Raw genomic sequence first — 25,845 nt, 5'->3', positions numbered from 1 at the left:
TATTCCAGCTTCCCAGACATCCCTTGTGAAAGGGGAAGATGGGGGTGGGAGGGTGGGAATTCAACCTTCCAAACTCCAGGCAGGGTGTGGAGGACACAAAGCTTACCTCTCTAACCTGACTAACATGGCCGAGCTGGGACAGCAACTTCAGACAAATAAGTGTCTTCATCAGGGGGTATGTGTGAAGAAAGGACAACAGTAAACACAGTTGTGGGAAACCATTTATTTTCATACTACTTCAGTGAAAACTTAAGAACAATCTCTCCACCAAGAGGGATTTAAGAGGAGGCTGTGGGGAAGTGAGGAAGGAGGAGTTTTCTTGCTCTATCAAATAAAAGTTTCTTTGGTCGAAGGAGCCGTATAGATTTCATAGAGTTGGGAGGTCCTCACCTTGAGTTCCCGGGCCACCTGGCAGATGGAGCAAGGCCAGCAACAGTACACTGCCAGCCAGTCCTCACACAGGGTGCCCTAGAGGAGAAACCGTGTATGTTCTGGTGCCATCACACAGGCTCAGTTCTGCTACCTGGGGACCTCCACCGTATTACCTCATGGTCCATCCCATCCACTGCTCCCAAGACCCACCACCACCCTGAAGTCATTGCCCATGGACACAGTTCCACCAGGGTTACTCAGGTGTCAAGCACCTCAACTGCTAATCAATCAATGCAATTCAGAGACTGGCCTCAGGGCTTCGTACTTGAAAAACACTGTCTCACTGACAGAAAATTCTCTGTCAACATCTTTTTTTCTCTTAGAACTTAAAATTTATAATTAATCATTTTATTTACTTATTTGGAGTAATAAGTATACATGATCCAAAATTCCCACAGTAAGAAGGGAGAGGAAGTAAAAAGTAAATCCCCCTGGCCACCCAGTTACCTGTCAGGAGACCACCATTGTGGGCAGTTCTTATATAGACTTCCAGATAAATTCTAAGTCTAGGTATACAGATATATACAGATATGTACACATTATATTTTACATATATATTCTTTTGCTAAATATACATCTTAGGGATCATTTCACAAGAATAGATAAAAAGATGCCTTTTTATCTGTCCACATCTGAGTAGGTATGACTGTCTGTCCTCAGTTTCTTCTTGTACCTCAGTCTCAACCACACTGGAAATTGTCTGGTTCTTTGAAGTGTCCTCAGGGAATCCCCTAAGTGAATTCTGTGTATGCCAGAGAGTCTACATTTTAAGTGAGATTATCCCAAGTTGATCCTTCAAATTTGGTGCATGTCCACCTGTCATCATTGGAAAGATTGAGGGCAGGAGGAGATGACAGAGGATGAGATGGCTGGATGGCGTCACCAATACAATGGACATGAACTTGGGCAAACTTCAGGAGATGGTGAGGATCAGGGAGGCCTGGAGTGCTGCAGTCCATAGGGTCGCAGAGTTGGACACAACTGGGTGACTAAACAACAATAACTGTCTTCTCTTGATGTAATAAGAGAGAAACAGAAGGGGCTCATTGGCCAACAATCTAATTATAATAGGTTTCCCTTGGAAATACCCTTCAAAATGTGGCATTTTGGTTTAATATACATCCTAGTAACAAGTGAAATGAGTAATTTCTTCCCTTTCCTTTCCCAAAGCCTTCCACTATGTATGGTGTTTTTAATATCCTCACCTACACCTCATTTATAAAAAATAATCACAGGTTTGAAAGGCATCCATCCAGGTTCTCATATACATCCAAACACACTTACCCATATTTTATGTCTCTCTCTAGTGCCAATTCTCAGTGCAAAGGTGGACCCAGGTAACAATGGCCAACAAAAACACTCTCCATAATGCCTGGCGGTGTCACACTCAAGACACATGGGACAAAAGAGACCACAGAAACCTGTCAATAATCACATAAAAGCAAGTCAAGGTTCTCAGAGGTGCTTGGAGCCACTTCACATCTCAAAGAGCCTTTACAACCCTATGCCATCAATTTAATGCTGCTTTGTCTCCCTACAATCAGGGATTGAGGATGAATAACCAATTCTCAAAACTCAGTGTATGAAAATTGCCATAACTGAGCCACATCAAAATTGTCTTCTTTTGTTAAACATTGGCAAAGCTGAACCTGCTACAATTCTCTTAATGTTCACTACAGTAATTGTTTTTACTGTCAAGAGAAAAGCATTAAATAATTTTTATAGTTGAAACATGTGTTGCTTCTATTATGTTCATCTATCTAATTTCAATATTTAAAATAGACACAGTATATAATACTTCTGAATAGCAGGCATCTTTTTTATATATGTGATTGAAAGCTCTTTTATGATACACTGATTCTGCCTGCTATTCTTATCAAGACTTTATTCTATTTCTCAGGCCTGAAGGTTTCTCTAATGTTTGCAGTTGCATGGAGCCACTAACACCTGTAGTTTTAACCTGTAAACTAGTAGAAGCTTGATTCCTCAAACATATACTGGAAACAGTTGATCATTTATTCATTCATTCATCTTTAACTTACTGATACCATTCCCTACACATCCTCCATGAACCATTAACACAGAAGTTCTGTTTTAAATACATTTTGGGGTCATGACCCTCTTAAGTATACAGTGATAGCTATGAACTTTTAAGGGAAAAGAAAAATACATGCACACAGAAATGCAAAATTGTGCATTCAGTTTCACAGGGTTCAAGGATCCATTAAAAGCTATCATTGGACCGCAGGTTATAAATCCCTGGTAAATGATTAAAATGTTAACATCATTGCAAAAGATGACAACCTTGATGAATACAAGCAATCTGAACTTCGAAAGAGCAAAAAAAAAATTTAACCATAACCTTTAAAAATGTATTCAATAAATATGTAATTGAGGCATAATTTATATACAAGAAAATTCACAGACAATAAACATTGGGTTGGATGAGTTGTGACACTCACAATCACCAAAGTACCCAAACATGTAGAACACTGCCCTCACCCCAGAGAGCTCCTTATGTCCCTTCCCGGATGATCCCAGTCCTCCCACCCTACTCCAGCTGCTGCTACTGCTGCTAAGTCACCTCAGTCGTGTCCGACTCTGTGTGACCCCATAGATGGAAGCCCACCAGGCTCCCCCATCCCTGGGATTCTCCAGGCAAGAACACTGGAGTGGGTTGCCATTTCCTTCTCCAATGTGTGAAAGTGAAAAGTGAAGTCACTCAGTCGTGTCCGACCCTTAGCGACCCCATGGACTGCAGCCTACCAGGGTCCCCCACCCATGGGATTTTCTAGGCAAGAGTACTGGAGTGGCTTGCCATTGCCTTCTCTGCCCCACTCCAGACATGATCACTATTCTGATTTCTATTCCCATTAAGGGGTTTTACCTCTTTGTGAACTTCATATAAATGGATCATGTTTACTTTCATAACTGTCTTTTGTTCAACCACATGTTTCTTGAGATTCATCTATGTTGTTATAGGCATCTGTACTTTGTTCTTTTTATTGTTGAGTAGTAACTCCACAATATGTTCTATAAATGTTCTATAAATCATTTATCCATTTTCCAACTGATAATTCCATTTTTTGCTATTATGGTTAAGTACTTTGAACATTCATACACAAGTATTTATGTGGACAGACACTTCCATTTCACTTGGATGGATTCCTGGAGGTGGAATTGCTAGGTCATGGGGTAGATGTAAATTTAATTTTACCAGAAATTCACAAAGAGTTCTTCAAAGTATTTGTGCCACTTTACATTCCCACCAGCAACATATGAGAGTTTGTTGTTCCACCAGCCTCACCAACATTTGCTATCATCAGTCTTTTTTTATTTTATTCATTCTAATGAGTGTGACATGGCAGTGTTCATAGCCTCCTAGTACAACAGACACAAAGGCTCACATACCATATCACTAGCATATTAGAAGAATCAATATAGTGAAAATACATATACTACCCAAAGCAATCTATAGATTCAATGCAATCCCTATCAAGCTACCAACGGTATTTTTCACAGAACTAGAACAAATAATTTCACAATTTGTATGGAAATACAAAAAAAACCTCTAATAGCCAAAGCAATCTTGAGAAAGAAGAATGGAACTGGAGGAATCAACCTGCCTGACTTCAGGCTATGCTACAAAGCTACAGTCATCAAGACAGTACAGTACTGGCACAAAGATAGAAGTATAGATCAATGGGGCAAAATAGAAAGCCCAGAGATAAATCCACGCACCTATGGACACCTTATCTTTGACAAAGGAAGCAAGAATATACAATGGAGAAAAGACAATCTCTTTAATAAGTGATGCTGGGAAAACTGGCCAACCACTTGTAAAAGAATGAAACTAGAACACTTTCTAACACCATACTACACAAAAATAAACTCAAAATGGATTAAAGATCTAAATGTAACCCAGAAACTATAAAACTCCTAGAAGAAAACATATGCAAAACACTCTCCGACATAAATCACAGCAGGATCCTCTATGACCCACCTCCCAGAGTAATGGGAATAAAAGCAAAAATAAACAAATGGGACCTAATTAAACTTAAAAGCTTTTGCACAACGAAGGAAACTATAAGCGAGGTGAAAAGAGAGCCTTCAGAATGGGAGAAAATAATAGCAAATGAAGCAACTGACAAAGAATTAATCTCAAAAATACACAAGCAACTCCTGCAGCTGAATTCCAGAAAAATAAACGACCCAATCAAAAAATGGACCAAAGAACTAAACAGACATTTCTCCAAAGAAGACATACAGATGGCGAACAAACACATGAAAAGATGCTCCACATCACTCATCATCAGAGAAATGCAAATCAAAACCACAATGAGGTACCATCTCATGCAGATCACAATGGCTGTTATCCAAAAATCTACAAACAATAAATGCTGGAGAGGGTGTGGAGAAAAGGGAACCCTCTTACACTGTTGGTGGGAATGCAAACTAGTACAGCCACTGTGAACAGTGTGGAGATTCCTTAAAAAACTGTAAATAGAACTGCCATATAACCCAGCAGTCCCACTGCTGGGCATATACACTGAGGAATCCAGAACTGAAAGAGACACGTGTATCCCAGTGTTTATTGCAGCACTGTTTATAATAGCCAGGACATGGAAGCAACCTAGATGTCCATCAGCAGACGAATGGATAAGGCAGCTGTGGTACATATACACAATGGAATATTACTCAGCCATTTAAAAGAACACATTTGAATCAGTTCTAATGAGGTGGATGAAACTGGAGCCTAGAGTGAAGTAAGCCAGAAATAAAAGACCAATGAAGTATACTAACGCATATATATGGAATTTAGAAAGATGGTAACAATAACCCTGTATGTGAGACAGCAAGACACACAGATGTATAGAACAGTCTTTTGGACTCTGTGGGAGAAGGCGAGGGTGGGATGATCTGAGAGAATAGCATTAAAACATGTATAATTATCATATGTGAAATAGACCGCCTGTCCAGGTTTGATGCATGAGACAGGGTGCTCGGGGCTGGTGCACTGGGATGACCCAGAGGATGGGATGGGGAGGGATGTGGAAGGGGGGTTCAGGATGGGGAACACATGTACACCCATGGCTGATTCATGTCAATGTATGGCAAAAACCACTACAATATTATAAAGTAATTAGCCTCCAATTAAAATAAATAAATTAAAATAAAAAAAAGAATACCCTGTCAACATCTCTGACTCCTCATCCCTCCCTCCCTCTTCAACAGTCAGGAGTACAGAGTCCCACTCCCAGTTTCAGTGACAAATAAGCAGATATCTAGGAATGCTGTTTTATCTTAGAACCTCCAGGGGACATGCCTGAATTCTGGACTTCTTCCATTTCATGTAAGGGGTGAGGAAGCACATGCGCACAAAGGGCATGAGGCTGGAGTGGGAGAAGGACAAGGAGCAGCCTACCTTCCAGGAACAGAGGGTCTATTTCCTCTCTTTCATCAGGAATCTTGAGATAATTGCTAGATTATGTATTGCAGTCATCACTTGGCCCAAAGCAAACACTAAATTCAGCCTTGATTAAGTCTAGGATGTTTCATCCCACATTTTAAAAAATCATTACTCCTAGCAAGATCAGCAGGCCCCACACAGCACTGACAACTGGTACGAACAGGTCAGAGGATAGCAAGTGGCCCATGAACAAACCCTGAGTTCAGAGTGGTAATATGGTATGCAGCCCTGATTTAGGGAACTTTGAAATCATGGTATATAGAAGTCAACCAAAACTCATTTTATGCATCAATTACAAAATACAGTAGTGTGTATCTCTGCAAATAAAAAATTAATCAAAGTTGCATAATTATAAAGCTGGCAAGCTAAGTGAGTAATAAATTGTGTTTATACAATTGCCTGCACCGTACCATTTTAACTGACAAAGAAATGCCCACCATCCTTCATAAGCCTTTTGTAAAGATGTTGTTTTGAGCACTGGAATTCTTGTACCTTATTTTTATGACTCATATGTCTTTTTAAATAACACATGCTGTTAATTTTATTTTTAAGCCTTCCCATTGTATAGCCACGTTCTCTTAGTGTTCATTATGAGGCAGTAATAGATACCAAGGAAACACACCCAAAATTCAATTACCTTGGGACAGAAGCCAGATATAATAAAAACAAAGCACTATAAAAGCCATAGTTTTATTACATAATAGCTGGTAATTACATAGATTTTACCACGTGCCAAACCCTGCTAAAAGTACTTTGCATGGATTAACTCACTTAATTCTCACAACAATCCTATAAAATTTACTCTTACTAGGCCCATTTTACAGATGAGCAATCTAAAGCCCAGAGGATTTAAGCTATTTGCCCAAGTTTATACATTTATTAGGAAGGTGCAGAGGCCATGTTTGAACTCAAGTAAGTCTGACTCCAAAGTCTCAACTACTACACATAACACATATGCCACATGTTCTCACATTTTATGTATTTATCTAGTAAACAACTGTGGAGTTGTGTGTTCCAAGTCAGTGCCCTCACTACGGCCACTTGGTATTTATTTCTGTGGGACAGGCTGAAATTATGCAACTTCTTTAGGAAATGAAAGATCCTTGCTCAGGGCAGGATGATGGAATCCTTTGTCTGAAGGAGACTCTCGGAGGAAATTCTGCTACCTATATCACAGACCAAGGTTTAGTATCCAGAATATACAGAGAAATCCTACAAATCAATATATAAAGGATTAGACAAAAGAAGAAAATGAACATAAGACACAAATAGGTAATTCACTAAACAAGAAACACAAATGGCCAATAACAAACATGAAAAGTTGTTCAACATCATTAGTAATCAGGGAATTGCATATTGACAATCAGAAACCATTTATTACCAATAAGAATGCTGCATTTTTCTTAATTTTTTTAATATCAAATGTTGTGGGACACCGTAGAGAAATAGGTACTCCCCACACAGATGGGAGTGGAAATTGGCACAATCACTTTCAAAAGCAACGTGGCTGAATTAAGTAAAATTTTTAGATACTCTGGGATACAGTAATTCCACGTATAAGAGTAATGCTTACACATGCACACAAAGAGGCAGGTACAAGGATATCCAGTGCTGCATTATTTGTGACTTAAAATTTAAAACAAGTGTACATTGATAGATGAAAGCGTAAATAAACCATGATGGTGTAAATCATACTAGGGGATGATTAAGAATGCAGTGAAAGATAAATTAAGTAACAACAGGAATAAATCTCCAAGATATATTTTGAGTTAAAAAAATCAAACTGCATGATAGTATTATAGCATAATACCATTTATGCTTTGTTTAAAGAGCTACAAAGCAGTAGTATATATTACTAATAGATGCATATGTAAAAGAAAAAGAGTGACATGGTTCTGTTTTCTGTAATGTTCCAATTTTTAATAAAAGAAGCATATAGAAATAACATATATATCCCAATACATACATATAAATATAGATATGTATATATATATATATAAATTTTTTTTTTGTAAAAGAACTCAGGGTCAAGAAGATCCAAGCCATAAATTCAGCCTCTTCCTCTTAAACTCAAAGGCCTGGTGGTTATGTCAACTCCCACAGCCTAAATATTCCTGGCCTGTTCTCTGACATGAACTCCACCCTCAAGCATGGAATGTGGCTCACTATTCATCCCTCTAACTCACAGGGGGAGTCAAGATAAAAAGGAGACACACAGAACCATGTGGAGCCCCAGGGAGCAGAAGCAGGAAAGGTGGGTGGAAACAGCAGCGAGGCACATTTCAGATCAGTTATTACAAAAAGGCAGAATCACCTAACAAAAAAAGATGCTTAAAAAAGGAATAGAGCTTGTTCATACATTGAGGTGGGTGGGAGTATAAATTAGTACAACTTCTAAATGGAGAGCTGTTTGGCAACATTGGTCGAGATGTAAAATGGGACATGCTATTTGACCAGCAGGTTTCAGTTCAGTTCAGTTCAGTTCAGTTCAGTTCAGTCGCTCAGTCGTGTCTGACTTTCCGCGACCCCATGAATCACAGCACGCCAGGCCTCCCTGTCCACCACCAACTCCCGGAATTCACTCAAACTCATGTCCACCGAGTCGGTGATGCCATCCAGTCATGTCATTCTCTGTCATCCCCTTCTCCTCCCGCTCCTAATCCTTCCCAGCATCAGAGTCTTTTCCAGTGAGTCAACTCGTCGCATGAGGTGGACAAAGTATTGGAGTTTCAGCTTTAGCAGGTTTACTCCTTAGCAATTACCCAACAGATCAATGGACACACATACCAAATGGCACCTATATGAGTATATTCACAGAGCACTGGTTTGAATAGCAAAACATCTGGAAACCACAAAAAGGTCTGCTAATAAGAATTTGTGGATAAATGAATTATGGTACATTCATACAGTGGAATCTACGCAGCCATTTAAAATATTAGTTCCAGAAGGGCTGATATGGCCTGATCACCTATATTGTGAAATTAAAACAAAATAAAGATGCAGAATTGTGTGTTTATAATTCCATTATTTGCATCAATTATATATACCACATATACAGAAAAAATCTGGAAGGATAGATACTGAAATATTAACAATGTTTATCTCTGGTGGCTGGAATTATAAGGTACTGCTTTCTTCTTTTATAGCCTTTCATGTTTTTCTTTATTCCCATGATTATATGATACTTTTCTAATAAAAAAAATTAATCTATCTTCATTAAAATGGTTTATATCTTTACAGACTACATTGGGGCTCAGGTAAGAGTGATGGTCTCTGGGGAGAACTGGGCAGCACGGGAAAACAGGGATGGACTTCCTGCTCTTCATATACTAAAAGGACAGGTACTTTTGAATTTTGTACCATGTGCCTGGTAATCTATTCAAAATCATTTTTTTAAGCACTGAGCAGGTTCAAAGGGAGAGGAGCCCTCCTCCCCAGAAATGTTCAGAAAGCCAAGGCTGTCAGTTCCTTGCCAGGCCTCCTGTAGGGGGAACTTAGACAAGCTGGTGAGGGCCCAGACCAGGTGACTTCAATATCCCTTCTGACCCTGTTTGTATGATTGTTTCAGTGAAGTACAGGAAAGAAGGAAGCAAGTGAGAATACAGGTTAAAATTCATTTATTGATGTGTCTGTCGTTCAGGAAATATTCATAAGTGCCCCTATTTGTCAGATCTCTGCTGGGCAACACCAGTGAGCATGACCAGTTGTCACTGCTTGCAGACGGTATACAGTATACAGTTCAGGGATGTGACTCACGGTCTGGGGCCTTTTCATGCCTCTTCCTCTTCCAGAAAACCGAAGAGAAATTCCTGGCCTGCTTCCCCCTCCCCACCTTGGGCATCTGATGATTGCTTGTCCACACAAAGCTCTTTGCTGCCTGACATTTGTGGTGCCTCCACAGGGAAGGTGGTCTTAGTGGCTGACTGTTTCCCATCTTTCAGGAATCAGCTTAAGTCAGTTCCCCAGAGATGCCATCCTTTACTTACCCCCTATAATTTCCTCTCAAAACACCCTGTTTATTTCCTCCATGGCACTTAGCACCACTGCAATTATTTTATCTATTTGCTTATTGCCTATCTCCTCTCAGAAACCATCTCTGTCTTATTCACTATTATGTCTGTAACACCTATCACATGTATCACATGACTGCTGCTGCTGCTGCTAAGTCACTTCAGTCGTGTCCGACTCTGTGTGACCCCATAGATGGAAGTACACCAGGCTCCCCCGTCCCTGGGATTCTCCAGGCAAGAACACTGGAGTGGGTTGCCATTTCCTTCTCCAATGTGTGAAAGTGAAAAGTGAAAGTGAAGTCGCTCAGTCGTGTCCGACCCCTAGCGACCCCATGGACTGCAGCCCACCAGGCTCCTCCATCCATGGGATTTTCCAGGCAAGAGTACTGGAGTGGCTTGCCATTGCCTTCTCCGGTATCACATGACTATACATAGGTAAATGCTGGCTGAATTATAAACCCAGGTTGATTACACCTTCCACATCAACCTCCTCTGAGACAACATCACAAACATCCCCAGTTGGAACGGCCAGCCTTTCACCCATGAAGCCATTTCGCAGCCACTTATTTCATCTTGGCTTCATCTTCTCATCTGAGCTTTCAGAAGCCACATCTTCAGAGGACACAGAAGCACCTATTTCTAATCCCTGTGCAGTGTGAATTCAGATGAAAGAGCTGAGGTGGGAAGAGGGAGGCAGTTTAAAAAATAGAATCGCAATTAAATGAAGAATCAAAATGTCAAAAATAAATGGAAATCATCACTGCTCATAATGTACCCTTTGCTTAATGGATGACAAATTGTAGCAGTCATTCTCAGCACTTAATGCAAAACACCATTCCCAGGATGGGAACCTGATGTGAAACAAAGTCATGGAAAGAAGATCTCCCTTTTGTTTCCTAGTTTGCCACAACTACTGTCACAGTGATTTGCTTGAAATAAAACTTTATGGGTGAAGTAAACCTTTTAAACAAAGAAGGAAAAAAATCCACCACTCATGGCACTAGTGCTGCAGCTGCGTCCTGGGAACTGCAGTGCAGACAACCAGTGTATAAAGTCATACTGCCTTTAAGTTTTCTGGTGAGACATGAGCTTAGAGACACTATGAGCAGTCATGAAGCAGAGGCCCATCTAGGGAAGATCAGTTAGGACACAGAACATTTGCAATCACCTGGTACTATAATATCCATGGCCTCTCCTGTGCAGGCCACATCCAACTGTAAAGAATACTGTATTCTTCACATGTCCTTCCTTCCTCCCTGGCTCCTAGAATGGGCTCTCAAATGAACAAGCAGGGACCCAGAAGACCCAGTGTGCCGGCTCTCTGGAACACTGTTGGGGGTGGGGTGCAGAGCTAAGCAGTGAAACAATGTTTAAGGTGGAGGGGGTGGTGAACAGTCCTTTCTTTGATCAGCCTTTTTTAAGTACTCTTGGAATTAGGCAGCAGCTAGTCTAAGTCTCCTGATTCTACTCTTTGTTCCCAACATGCTGGAAGATAAAAATTAAAATACCAATATTAATACTTGAGATCTACTAAGGTCATTTCTGTGTATTATTGCAGTGGGGAGGGGGCGTGTTCATGGTAACACACCCCAGTAGTGAATTTAGGAAAATACCCCTTCCCTATTGCCAGCCATAGTGGGAGAACTGTCACTCAAAATGCCCTGGCCTGGTCAAGCAGCAGGCATGACTTAGGCTAGGCAAACTGGGCTCCTTTGCTGACAGAGTAATTCTCAGACAGGAAAGCATAAGGTTTAAAATGTTTGGAGTTGACCAGTTTGCCAACTATCTCCTGATAATGCATCTTGTCCCTCATAAGCACAGGTTTTCATTTATTTCCTGATTTTGTGAACTGCCCCATAGCCGCCTAATGAAATTCAATGTTTGTTTCAGTATTAATTTCCTAGGGCTGCCATAACAAAATACCACAGACTGGACGTCTCAGTACAATAGAAAGTATTCTCTCACTGGAGAATTCTGGAGGCTAGAAGTCTGAAGTCAATGTGTTGGCAGAGTTGGTCCTCTGGAAGCTCTGGGGAAAGTCTTTTCCATGCTTGTCTCCAAACTCCTGGTGGTTGCTGGCGCTCCTTGACCGTCTCTGGCTTACAGATGCATTATTTAATCTGTGCCTGTCTTCACATGGCAATCTTTGCTCTGTGTGTGTCCAAATTTCCTTAAGAATACCAATCATTGGATTAGAGCCCACCCTAATCTAGCATAAACTCTTTTTAACTTGACAACAATGCAAGACTGTTTCTAAATAAGGGCACATGCAGAGCCTATAGGTGGACAGGAATTTTGAGGGGAGTGTTTAACCCAATATAGTAGGCAACCAAGAAAGACTCTGATCCAGTTATGTTCCAGACCAGTGTTCTTGAGTGGGTTCTATGCATTATCTGCTTTAATCTTGACAATCTTTAAGGTGGGCACCTTTATTTACCCTCATCTTAGAAGTGGAAAAATGAAGACTCTGAGAATTTGTTCAAGGTCAAATTGCCAGTAAGAGGCAGAGTTAAGATTCAAGGCGAGGACTATACCCAATACAAATGTGTTCTCCTAACCACTACATTATATTTCAAGCTTTGCTCTACTTGGAAATGCATTGATACCCCAACTCCCAATCACCAGCTACAAGCTATGAAAGGAAAATCATCCAGTTCCCAGACTGGGGTAAGGTCTCTGTTATCTCCCTATGGTTATTCTGCCTTCCCTGTACTACAATACTGGGTAACGACCAAATCAGAGAGTGTGGACAAGAACCAGGAAGAATCCTGAGAGAATCAGAGAACAGCTGCCATAATTGTCTGGTCAGGAGTTCACATGGGTAGCAGTGGCAGGAAGAAATCTGCTGGGCTCTGGGTCAGATGGTCAAAGGGACAGCAACGGAAGGTATGGTTTAGCACTGGAAGGTCTCTTGTCTGTGAGGCCCAGGCAAACAGTGAAGGCTCAGGCTTGGATGATCAGAATACCAAAAATGGTTTAGAACTTTTGACTTAGCAAGACCCAGCTGAATAAGCCTGGGATTGGATAATGGCTCAGAGCTCCCTGGTTGATACATCCTGTGAGACTTTAAGACAAATTCAGACATTGCCAGAGCCTCTACAGGGTGGGAAGCCATATTCTTTGAAAATATTAAAGTCTATTGAACTTAAGAGACTAGCCCTCATCCATCAGAAAGCAAACTGCCCCCGCCCCCACCAAAAAAAAGATTCTGTGACCAAGTTACTCCTTAGGGCAAGAGCATCAGGTCCTGGAAAAGGATACTGACAGGTGGTACCAGAGACCAGTCAGAATGCCCTACAGTAAAAATAGAATCCATGTGCTTTGAACTTTAACCCAGGGGAAAATCATGCAGTAGAGGACAGTATTGCTGGTACTTCCTCACCACTAAACCAGCATCTGAAAAGATTTCAGTCAACAAAGGGAGCTTCTTTTTATGATTGGTCTTACTGTTATAAGAGTAATACACTTTCCTCACAGAAATACTAGAAATAAGTGAAAAGAAAAATTATTCATTAGCATATTATCTGGAGACAACTGCTGTAAGCATTTCTATTTGTACCCTTCCAGATATTTCTCTAAATATCCTCCCCCAAATAATGTCTAATGTGTATGGTTTTACAATCTGATTCTTTAACTTAAAAATGTATCCCAGCATTTTCCATCTCAGTAAGTATCATTCTACAATATGACTTTTCATGGCTGTATAATAATTTATGGCATGGAAGCCCCCATTGAATACTTTGTTCTAGATTGTTGCTACAATAACCCAGTGCTGCCAATTTTAATGATGCTGCTAAAACCTTGCACATGATTTGTTTCCTTAGACTAAATGCCTAAAAATGTAATTACTAGGTCAAAGGCTACATCACACTTGAGGTTGTTTTTACAGGTATTACTAGCCATTCACCAAGAAACCTGTAATAATTTATGCTCCATCAGCTCCAGACAAGGGAGCCCATTTTGTGCATCTTTGTTTACAGTGGCTTTTGTCATTTAAAAAATCTTTTAAGTCACCACTTACTCTTTCAAAACATCCACATCACTGAAAGCAAAATTCTTCCTGCCAAGGAGTATATTTGAGTCACTAGAATATTAGTCCAATTAGTCTGAAACCATTTAATTTCTGTCCTTGCACCTAACGTTGTTTTCCTACCTACTGGTGTCTCAGGAAAGAAAATAGTAAAGAACTTAAAGGAAGAGAAAAAACATACAGATTCTCCTATCTCTGCAGACACTGAAGAGGCCAGTGCTCCAGTCCCCACCAGTCTGGACAAAGGCTGTGATTGCTGTCCTGCTTCTGGCTCCCCGGACAGGCTGCTTCACCACAGCCTGGGCTGGTGCACAGCTCCTGGAGAGTCAAGGATGGTGATTAACTTGGAAACAAAGAAGATGATTCAGAAAGATACTCATCAAGCCAGGACAGAGTGATTGAGAGACAAGGACCCAATGATGCCCAGTGGCTCTTATTCCATAGCCCAAGCTGACCTTACCATCTCCCGCCCCCCTCCTCCATCACACCACCTCTTCCGATTTTTCGCCCCATTTTAATTAATGGCATTACTATTCCAAGTCCCGTTACTCAAACTCAATATTCAGTCTACTATTTCAGTGCCTCTTGTGTTTCATAATAGTTACATTCACAGATTTGGAACCAAGGGGCCTCAGTTCAAACCTCAGTGTGCCCCTTCCTGGAAGCTTGACCTTGGTTAAGCTGCTTAACCTCTCTGCTTTCTGTTTGTTCAAATTTAAGAAGAAAAAACTTCCATATACAGTTATTATATCAACTGAAAAACACATAATTCCTTTACTGTGCCCAGAGCATGTGTAACAAGGTGACCATGAGTAAGGCTATACTGCAAAGATTTTGAACCCTTAATGAAAAGACAAATAAAGGATTAGACTAAGTGTACATACATCTAAATCTGGACAAGGCTATTGAAGTTGGACAGTATCATTTAAGTGAATAATCTGGACTTCAGAATATATCTCAATACCAAACTACTGTATATATGATTGTCCTAATGCAGCCACAAAGTACAGCTTTGGTTTGATTTTCCCTGAAGAGCACAGCTATTCTGCTCAATCATTCTGAAATAAAAAATCAGGCCCAGGGGACAGGCTTCAACAGCAAGGTGAGAAAAAATTTCCATCTCTTTCTTGGACTGAAAGTTAGTTTTGCCTGAACTCTTACCATAGGGATATATCTGGAATGAGTACTAGAGTGAAGGATAAGCTGTTGTCTGGCCTTGGAAGGGGTGGGTCAAGAGTGGGGTAGAGGGGCTGAAAATGCATCTGAGCCTATACATAATAGAAGTTATTCTGTTTTGCTCTGCTCTTTTAGCAAGCTTCATTATGAGTTTGCACTTGGTCTCTGATGTGTTATGAAGAAATAGAGAGCCTACCTCATACTTGAGAGAAAATAAAGAGACAGCAGAATTTCTTCCTGTAATAGCTGTTGTTACAGGGCGTGCATGCTCAGTCACTAAATCATGGCTGACTCTTTGTGACACCACAGGCTATAGCCTGCCAGACTCCTCTGTTCGTGGGGTTTCCCAGGCAAGAATACTGGAGTGGGCTGCCATTTCCTATTCTGGAACACAAAGACTAGAGGCCAGGAGAGAATGCTCCTGAACATCCTTAAGGCAACACTCTGGGGGCATTTTGGAAACAGCTGGGGAGTCTTTTGAGAACCTCTGATTTGGAACATTAAAGCCAATGGGATTTCATGTTATCATAAGATAGGGAACATTGTTCTTGTTATGAAGATCCACATCTCTTTTTTAACATTTCACCAATACTGCCCAAGTCCACACCTTCTCAAACCTAACAGCACATTAGCTTGCTAAAAAAAAGATAAAAATTCCCAAGTCCTATTATACCCAAGCCCCAAGACCACTACACAGGACTCCAGGGATGAGGCATAGAAATCGGTATTCAAAGTTTCCAGGCAATTCCCATGTAGTCATCCTAATAACAGCTTGAAACCTGAAACAGGTAGACTTGGGAGACTTATGATCACTGCAGTGGCTTCTGAGTCTCCTACCAGGTAGATGGTGATGTCAATGTAACAGAGATGGCAAGAAAAACAGACTATGAGGTGGGGTGGAAGGGACAAGGGTGCTTGGAACACAGCCAGGCTATAGCACCATTGAGACACATCAGCTGGGAACGCCACACCAGAGTTTGGAAGAGCGAAGAAAGTTAGGAGTGACCTACCTAGGAGTGTGAAGCAGAGCCAACAGACATCCCCACCCTTTCGTCCATTTGACACTATAGACAAAGCATAGGGCCTAGCAAGCTTTACAAGAGCCTACAGAAGCTTTTGAGACCTGGAAAAAATATATTGGCTACAAAATATAAAAACTCCAAAGTATAAGTTAGTTAATGCCCAATTAAACATAAAAATCTAGTATCGTATCTATCTCATTAAGGTCAAATTTGGAATTCAGATGTAGTATTTCATTACATTTGAAAACAATTGATGATTTTCTAATTTTGCAACACCAAAAAAAAAAATTCCAAGAATGACTGACTGCTAAGCAATAGCAGCCGATCATAAATTATTCAGAGCCCAAAAATTTCAAAAGCAGAATTATAAAAATTCTTTCACATACTATGCAGCAAAATAATAATAATAATAATGGGTATAACATTTGGTATGGGTGCATTTTAATATATTTTTTATGATGTGGGTTAGGGCCTGTTGTTATAGACTGAATTATATCCCCCCAAATTCATATGTTGAAGACCTAGCTAGCCTCCAATGTTTTGAGACAGGGCTTTGAGGAGACAATTAAGGTTAAATGAGGAATAGAGGTGGGATCCTGGTCCATTAGGATTACTGGCCTATAAGAGAGGAAAGGCCATGTAAAAACACAATGAGAAGGCTGCAAACCAGGAAGAGTCTTCACAAGGACACAACCATGCTGGCATCCTGATTTTAGACTTCCAGCCTCCGGCACTGTGAAAAGTATCTGTTCTGTGAGCAACCAGTCTGTGGTATTTTGTCATGAAAGTCTGAGCAGACTAAGGCCCTATGAAGATTTCAGATTGGTCCTAGAAAAACTACCTCGATATTTATCTTATCTCCTCTACTTCCATGTGAACTCCCTGAAGTCAAGGGGTACCTCCTTGAAACCTAGTGGGTACACATTTGTTGAATTGGATAAAACTGAATTTATGTATCTCTTCTGTTATATTGTTATTATTGCTCAGTTGCTCAGTTGTGTCCAACTCTTTGTGACCCCATGGACTACAGCGTGCCAGGTTTCCCTGTCCTTCATTATCTCCCAGAGTTTGCTTAAATTTCATGTCCACTGAGTTGGTGATGCTATTTAACCATCTCATCCTGTCATCCCCTTTTGCTCCTGCCTTCAGTCTTTCTCAGCGTCAGGGTCTTTTCCAATGAGTTGGCTTTTCACATCAGGTGGCCAAAGTATTAGAGCTTCAGCTTCAGCATCAGTCCTTCCAATGAATATTCAGGGTTGATTTCCTTTAGGATTGACTGGTTTGATCTCCTTGCAATCCAAGGGACTCTTGTCAAGAGTCTTCTCCAACATCGCAGTTCAAAAACCAATTCTTTGGCCTTCAACCTTCTTTATGGTCCAACTCTCACATCTGTACATGACTACTGGAAAAACCATAGTTTTGACTAGATGGACCTTTGTTGGCAAAGTAATGTCTCTGCTTTTTAATATGCTGTCTAGGTTTGTCCTAACTTTCCTTCCAAAGGAGTAAGTGTCTTTTAATTTCATGGCTGCAGTCACTGTCCACAGTGATTAAAGAAAAGAAAATCTATCACTGCTTCTACTTTTTCCCCTTCTATTTGCCCTGAAATGATGGGACTGGATGCCATGATCTTAGTTTTATGAATGTTGAGTTATAAACCAGCCTTTCTACTCTCCTCTTTCACCTTCAACAAGTTATATCTGTTATGCTGCTGCTGCTAAGTCACTTCAGTCGTGTCCGACTCTGTGTGACCCCATAGACGGAAGCCCACCAGGCTCCCCGTCCTCCTCAAATATAGCTATAAATTGTGTGACCATAACTGTGCTTCATCCTCTAGCAAAGGCACAACTCTCAGGTGTGAACTGATTACATAAAAACATGAAGTTTTTATTGAGAGTAGCCTAAAAGCATACATGCCTCCACACTACCCAGTGCATCTACCTCTTAATGTGATCCCTACAAGTTGGGACTTCCATTATTACACTAAGAATTTCCAATGATTTTAGTAAAGGAAATTCTTAGAGCTGAGCCCCTAGATTAGATTTTCCCCAGAAATGTACTTATAGCTTGGAGCCCTAGAAGAGAATTTTCTGCTTCTACCTCAGCATTATATGTGTAACACCTCATTATGGCAAGGAAGCCTCTCCTGTATTCCAAATCAAATAACTGAGATAGCTTTTCCTTGGTGGGGGAAAAAATAGTTGGTTTTTGTGTGTATGTGTTTGCTTAATTTTGAACTCAAGAACTGTATTATTTTTTTCCTGGCATTTTCTGAATCTTTGGCCATTTTTATGTTTTAATTGACATGCATTAGCTAAAACATTTCAGTTCAAGATAATAGCTCATGTGTTAAAATTAAAATAAGCATAGCTACCCTTAAGTGAGCATCTGCTATGTGCCAGTTACTCTGTAGTTCCTTTAAAAATTGAATAGTTATTCAGGGGCTGCTACAGGTACCAAACGAAAGTAGTTATTGTAGCTTCCTGCACAGATTTTGGACACGACTAAAGTAAAAAAGTTGGCTTAAGACTCAACATTCAGAAAACTAAGATCATGGCATCTAGTCCCATCACTTCAAGGCAAATAGATGGGGAAACAGTGGAAACAGTAACAGACTTTACTTTTGGGAGCTCCAAAAACACTGCAGACGGTGACTGCAGCCATGAAATTAAAAGATGCTTACTCCTGGGAAGAAAAGTTATGACTAACCTAGACAGCATATTACAAAGCAGACATTACTTTGCCAACAAAGGTCTGTCTAGTCAAAGCTATGGTTTTTCCAGTAGTCATGTATGGTGAGAGTTGGACTATAAAGAAAGTTGAGCGCCAAAGAATTGATGCTTTTGAACTGTGGTGTTGGAGAAGACTCTTGGGAGTCCCATGGACTGCAAGGAGATCCAACCAGTCCATCCTAAAGGAAATCAGTATTGAATATTCATTGGAAGGACTGATGCTGAAGCTGAAACTCCAATACTTTGGCCACCTGATGCAAAGAACTGACTCATTTGTAAAGACACTGATGCTGGGAAAGACTGATGATAGTAGGAGAAGGGGACGACAGAGGATGAAGTGGTTGGATGGCATCACCGACTCAATGGACATGAGTTTGAGTAAACTCCGGGAATTGGTGATGAACAGGGAGGCCTAGCATGCTGCAGTCCATGGGGGTCACAAAGAGTCAGACATAACTGAGCAACTGAACTGAACCGCACAGATTTTGGGCTTCCCCAGTGGCTAAGTGGGGGCTTCCTAGGTGGCGCTAGCGGTAAAGAACCCACCTGCCAATGGAAGAGACACAGGAGACAAGGGTTAGATCCCTGGGTAGGGAAGATCCCCTGGAGGAGGACATGGCAACCCACTCCAGTATTCTTGCCTGGAGAGTCCCATGGACAGAGGAGCCTGATGGGCTATGGTCCGTAGGGTCACAAAGAGTTGGGCGGTACTGAGCACACCCACACACAATGGCTCAGCAGGTAAAGAACCCGCCAACCAACGCAAAAGACACAGGAGACATGGGTTCAGATCCTGGGTCAGGAAGATCCTCTGGAGGAGAGCAAGGCAATCCCCTCCAATATTCTTGCCTTGAGAATCCCATGGACTGAGGAGAATTGGATATGACTAAGCACACACGCACACACAGCTTTTAACTCTGTATATTACTCTATATTCTATAGTTAGAATCTTATACTACCATTAAGAGGAATGAGTTTGGAAGCAGTGGGTAAAGCTGATGGTCACAGAGTTTCTCAACCTGAACAGCTAACCGTTTGCCACCAAATCCAGCAACTTCTTCAACTAGTGCAAAGGGGACAGAGCTTAGACTTAGACACACTAAAGTCAAATGTGGTTCAGCTGCATCCTAGTTGTTTGACCTTGGAAAACATGAACTGTCCCAGTCCTTAAGGACTGGTCTCCTCTTGCATAAAACTGGATTTAAAATATCCTACCTACTTACAAAGTTGCGCTGAGGATTAAACACCAGGTACTTGGCATATAGTAGATAGTAGCTACTGTTATTATTTAAATTAAGGATCTTGCTCATATGTACTTCTGAAAACTAGTAACAGAGGAAGCAGACCTGGGGCATTTTCTCAGTGGTCACATGTGCTACCCAAATACCTCAAAATTCAATCAGGGGGACTAATCATTCCAGTTTTCCCTGTCCTAAGGGTTTTCCCAGGATGGACAGCCCCAGGCAGACCAAGAGGGTTTGTCACCAAAAGGGAAAGCAGCGGAGAGGGGCTTCAACCGGTGGAAGGCAGGAGGCTGACTCCAGTCATTCTCGTTATCAGCTCCTAATAGTGAGTGCTGAGAGCTGGATGACACACACAGCCTTCCCCCATTTCACCCTCACTCTAACCTTCACCTCTTCGGGCAGCTAAACACACTCCCCACTGCATGTCCCCACACATCTGATGCTTTGACTGGGGGCAGGGGGGTGGGTGGTGTTCATGTCACCATCTTCCTTATTGAGACTTGCAGCACTAAGAATTTATTCTGCCTTCCACTGAGGCCTCCTTGATTACTTCAAACTCTTAACTAAAGTCAAGACTCTTGAGTTTTGATTTCAAAAGGGTAGAAATTACTGGCAGCCACCAGAAATAAAGTTTCACTTGATTAGGATTCATCATTTTAAGTTAAGAATATACGGACACCCTTTCATCCAAGTCAGCTCTTCTCTTTTCACCAGCCAAGCAAGGCCAGGAAGAACTAGTCAGTTGCCCCCCTTTCAAGTACACATGGGAAATGATAGCAGCTACTTTCTCCCTGAGACCAGTTTTCTTTTTCCTGGCTCCTTATAAGAGGAGATTGATTTGATATTCCAACCAAAGAGCGAAAGCTGGGGGTAAAAATCACCCTACTTCCTACCTCAAGTTGGAGATAAAATGTTGTTCATCTTCAGATGATATGAGTGAAAACAGAGGTGCACGTGTGTTGAGAAAGGAAACATCCTCAGGAAACTTAGAGAAGTAATTTCCAAACCAATCCATAGTTAATAGGTATTTTCTTGTCACTTGGGATATCCTTTTTCCCTTCAACAATAAGCTGACTGATTCTAAACTTAGGTTCAATCCAAAATGAAACACCTAAAGAATGTTGCCTTGATATTCTGGAACCTGAGGTCATAGCAGTGTAACTGACAGGCATCTTATTTCTTTAAAGACAGGTACACACCTAACTATGGGCAAGGCCATCTTACTAACATGAAAGGAGATACTGCTGAAGGTATAGCGTAAGTTAAATAAAAAGAAAACTTCTCTTCAGTGGAAAAAATCCCTTTAAGAGATAACTTTAGCAAACATTTATCTAGCTAAGCATCACTTGACCTTTCCTTAGGGGACTCAGAGGCTACAGATTTCAGCCATGCTTTGTAGCTGAGAAGCAATAGGGAGGGGCCTCTCATCATCCCCAAGGCTGCTGGTTCAATTCAGCAAGAAGAAATGAGTCCCAGAACCTGAGAACAGAAACAGAAGGCATTTAAGCCCAGAGATCATGCTTGAAACCATCTAATAAAAGGTGGTTTTCTACAGTTTAAGCTATGATAAGTTGTCCCAAGTCTCTAAGGATTTTCACAATTTCTAGAAGTCTCCTACTTCTCCATGGACTTCTTTGATTACAGCAGGAGAATGGTACTGCCTATTCCCTACATGGCCCAAATGGAATGTAGTGAACAAGGCAGGGCTTGGCTGGTGATTGCCTCCCTACTGCTCTGCATCTTCAGGGTCTTAGGAGCCTCTGATGCACACCTTATAGAGACATGGACACCAGAAACACTAGAAAAATGTTCCCAAAGAAGAAAAATTCAAGAAAATTGCACATTGAGGGGAAAGGTCTGCAATCACAATTCAGTGTTACACTAGAAAGACAATAGGAGCCAACTACACTGTACATTCCTCTCATCAGAACCATAAGAATGACTGTTTAAGGTTCTGAACTTCAAAGCATTTACATGAACGCAGTTGTTAGCAAAAGCCTATATAACCCCTCCCAATCAAGATCCTTCAGATATAGCTTCATAACTGCCTTCATTCACTGGTCCGGGCAGCATTCATTGTCTTCTTAACTCTAAGGATGAATCCTACATGAAAGACAGCCATGTTGATCACCACTCTATTTCAAGTGCTTAACACAGTGTCTGAAACAATAAGCACTCCATAATTTGTTGAATAAATGTGCTATCTATGAAAATTCAAGGTTATAAGAATAACAGAATTTAAGAAGTACTAATGTTGTGAAGAGTTGACTCACTTGAAAAGACTCTGATGCTAGGAAAGGTTGGGGGCGGGAGGAGAAGGGGACGACAGAGAATGAGATGGCTGGATGGCATCACCGACTCGATGGACATGAGTTTGAGTGAACTCCGGGAGTTGGTGATGGACAGGGAGGCCTGACGTGCTGTGATTCATGGGGTCGCAAAGAGTCGGACACGACTGAACAACTGAACTGACTGACTTGAGTGTTGCAAAAAGATTTAGAATAAGATTCCTTTGAAGAATGAGCAACATAAGCTAACTCCATATTTTAAAATTTAATTTGTCCCAGCTTCTCTCATCAAATATCTGTTGTACAGGGCTTCCCTGGTGGCTCAGTTGGTAAAGAATCTGCCTACAGGGTGGAATATCTGGGTTCAGATTGCTGGATTGGGAAGATTCCCTGGAGAAGGGCATGGCAACCAACTCCAATATTCTTGCCTGGAGAATCCCCATGGACAGAGGAGCCTGGTGGGCTGCAGTTCATGGGGTTGCAAAGAGTTGGACACGTCTGAGCAATTGAGCACAGCACAGTGTTTGTTGAATAAAGTGACCAATCCACATGCCACACAGCTCTTTCACCTAAAAAATAAATGAAAAAGAGAAAGAAGAAAAAATAATGTTCTTCTTTATAGAAGAATAACAACTATTTATGGAAAAGAAATGATAGCTGAAACCCAGTCCCCTAAAACAGAATTCCCTTGCTGAGTTCATGACTTACCACACTACAAAAAAGCCTTTTTTTTCTTGTTCAGCCCCTCTTCCCCTCAGGATTAAGGAGTATCAAAGAAAGGGGGTACTGAAATTGAGCAGGATATTGCAGGGGCCTCTCAGGTACAGAAATCCCTCCATGTTCCCTGTTTTTTATTTGCAATAAATGCCTTTAGTCTCCTACGCCTTCCCACTAGTAGACTAAGGCAATTACTAATTACGGGAGTGAGGGAATGCAAAAACAAAGGAAAAGCAAACAGTTCAGTGAGAAAACAGAGACCTAGCTCCTCAAAGGATATACCTAACAATCTGATGCACATTTTCGAGTTTTTCTGCAGAAACTAAGCACCCCCTCCCCTAACCTGGTAGAAGACGGTGATTATCTGCTAATCATAAGCATAGAAACCTGAAACTAGCTGGAATGAGAAAGCTGATGATTAAGATTCCCAAAACATTAGTCTGTTATTTCACCATCAACCAATCAGAAGAAAGTGAAGGAGCTACAACCCTCACCCCAAATGTTGTCTTTAAAAACTCTTACTTAAAAGCCATCAGAGAGTTCCGGTCTTTGAGCACAAGCTGCCCGTTCATTATCCCTGCTTGTGTGTTAATCACTCGGTCGCGTCCGACTCTGTGACCCCACGGACAGTAGCCCACCAGGTTCCTCTGTCCACAGAATTCTCTAGGCAAGAATACTGGAGTGGGTTGCCATTCCTTTCTCCAGGGGATCTTCCCGACCCAGGGGTCGAACCTGGGTCTCCTGCACTGCAGACACATTCTTTAGCACTGAGCCAGCAGGGAAGCCCATTAAACCTGCTTGGCACCCCACAAATAAAGCTGTACTTCCCTTCATCACAACCCAGTGTCAGTAAATTGGCTTTGCTGCACAGCAGACAAGCAAACCCAGGTTTGGTTTGGTAATATTTTGGCATTAGAAAATCACCATTTTTCACAGTCTCCAACGTAATTTATTCAGGAAAGCATTGGGGTAATAAAACCGTGAGACAAAAAATTGAGAATAGAATATTCCCAAAATGCCAAATCATCACTCTACAGATATGCATTTGTAAAAGGAATAACCGATCTTAACTCTGGAGAAATACTCAAAATGTATCTTTACAACAAAAATTCTGAAAGTGATTAAAAAATATATACCTTTATAATGGAAAGTTCTGCAAGTGATCAAAATCAAAATGTATCTTTAAAATGAAGGGTTTAAGAAATTATAAAATTTAGCATCACTAAGAGTGGGACAACAGGAAGCAATGTTTAACCTAAACCTCATTATCTACAGACCATGCTGTCCAACAGAAATAAAATGCAAGTCACATATGCAATTTAAAGTTTCCCAGTAGCCCTTTTTTAAAAAGTAAAACAAAATCAATGACATTAACTTTAACATATTTAATCCAATTTATTCAAAATATATTTTAGCATATAATCAACATAAAAGAAAATTATTATTGAGGTATTCTATGTTCTCTTTGTCACAGTAAGTCTTTGAAATCTAAAGGGTATTCTCTGCTTTTACCTCACGGCTCAATTCAGAATACTCATATTTCAAGGCGTGCTGTGATTCATGGGGTCGCGGAGAGTCGGACACGGCTGAGCGACTGAACTGAACTGATAGACACATGACTGGACAGCACAGTTCTAGACCTAACTCCAGTATAAGGAAAACAAGGGATAAAATAAACTACCACTTACTTCTCCAAAGTGAAAAGACATTAACTACTCCTTTGTCACATTCCTCAAGTCCTTACTTAGGAGCAAGGATCATGTCCGATCCTGTTTGTTTTTCAAGTGTGCAGGGTTTTTCCTCCCTACCTTAAAACCAATTAAGTTCTAAGGAGAGCAGTGAGCACTTAGAAAACTTAATTGATGCTACAAATCTTGGGTGGCAACTGAGTATTCTCTAAGACAAATGTGAAATAATGTCCAAAAAAACTAAGAGAAAACAGCATAACAAAGTATCAGCTAACACTGAGAACAGGCACATAGGTAACTAGTGGCTGGATGGCATCACCGACTCTGTGGACATGAGTTTGAGTGTACTCCGGGAGTTGGTGATGGACAGGGAGGCCTGGCGTGCTGTGATTCATGGGGTCGCGGAAAGTCGGACACGACTGAGCGACTGAACTGAACTGAACTGAAGCAGTCATTAAAACGACTAAGTGAATGACTTTTTCAAGAGAAAAACAGAAACAACTACCACAAACTATAAAAGACATGGAGGAACATGTCATCTTATTCCCACCTCAAAAATTTGCAATGATTCTTGCGGTAATTAAATCAACTTCGAATGTCTGCCTAGAATCCAAGAATCATTATAATGCCCAATTTACTGCTAACTTATCTATTTCCAATTTCTCTCTCATTCTGCCAAGATAAACATTCCATTCCTGGCATCATCTCCCAAACAAGCCATGCATCTGCTTTCATCTCCAAGCAGTCATCCACACAAAGTTCTAAAAGCTAGAAACACGGCTCTACTCTCTCCTAGCTGCTACTCCAACCCTAATCACCCTTCATGTCCCACCTCATCTGCGAAGTCTTATCTGACTCGAATCCAAGAAACTTTTCCCTCTTCTGACCTAACAGCCCTGACATCGCTGGCCTTGGTCAAATGCATTCTTGTCTCTCATGCACGCATTCCTTCTCTAATACGTGTGCTGCAACGGACTGGAGACATGGAGGCCAGGACTCTTAACTCAGCTCTGCCACTGGTGTATAGGATATGGAC

At 41.0% G+C, this 25,845-nt stretch overlaps 1 protein-coding gene across 1 annotated transcript; it reads right to left on the bottom strand.

Annotated features, from left to right (window-relative positions):
• Nucleotides 1-60: 60 nt before the first annotated feature.
• PLAC8L1 (PLAC8 like 1) lies at nucleotides 61-24,301 on the bottom strand. Its single transcript, XM_055428734.2, has 4 exons — nucleotides 21,010-24,301; nucleotides 14,124-14,260; nucleotides 1,717-1,853; nucleotides 61-468 (listed from the first exon to the last, which is right to left on the bottom strand). The coding sequence occupies exons 1-4, from the start codon at nucleotides 21,129-21,131 to the stop codon at nucleotides 328-330; spliced, it is 537 nt and encodes a 178-aa protein (XP_055284709.1). The 5' UTR covers nucleotides 21,132-24,301; the 3' UTR covers nucleotides 61-327.
• Nucleotides 24,302-25,845: the final 1,544 nt, after the last annotated feature.

This window comes from Moschus berezovskii, chromosome 8 (genome assembly GCF_049115385.1).
Source record: "Moschus berezovskii isolate FMDL1 chromosome 8, NW_MosBer_1.0, whole genome shotgun sequence".
Taxonomy (NCBI): Eukaryota; Metazoa; Chordata; class Mammalia; order Artiodactyla; family Moschidae; genus Moschus; species Moschus berezovskii.
The sequence above is the reverse complement of the archived record's forward strand: the minus strand, read 5'-3'. Positions and strand labels throughout refer to the sequence as shown.

What these genes read in the sequence shown, in the direction of transcription:
- PLAC8L1 (XM_055428734.2), bottom strand. Translation starts at nt 21,131, where the DNA reads ATGGATTGGTTTGGAAATTACTTCTCTAAGTTTCCTGAGGATGTTTCC. An exon ending in CTGCAGAGATAGGAGAATCT is followed by an intron (nt 1,854 to 14,123) that starts GTATGTTTTTTC and finishes GATTATTGACAG; the next exon opens with GTTTCTGTGGTCTCTTTTGT. An exon ending in GAGAGAGACATAAAATATGG is followed by an intron (nt 469 to 1,716) that starts GTAAGTGTGTTT and finishes TTTCTCCTCTAG; the next exon opens with GGCACCCTGTGTGAGGACTG.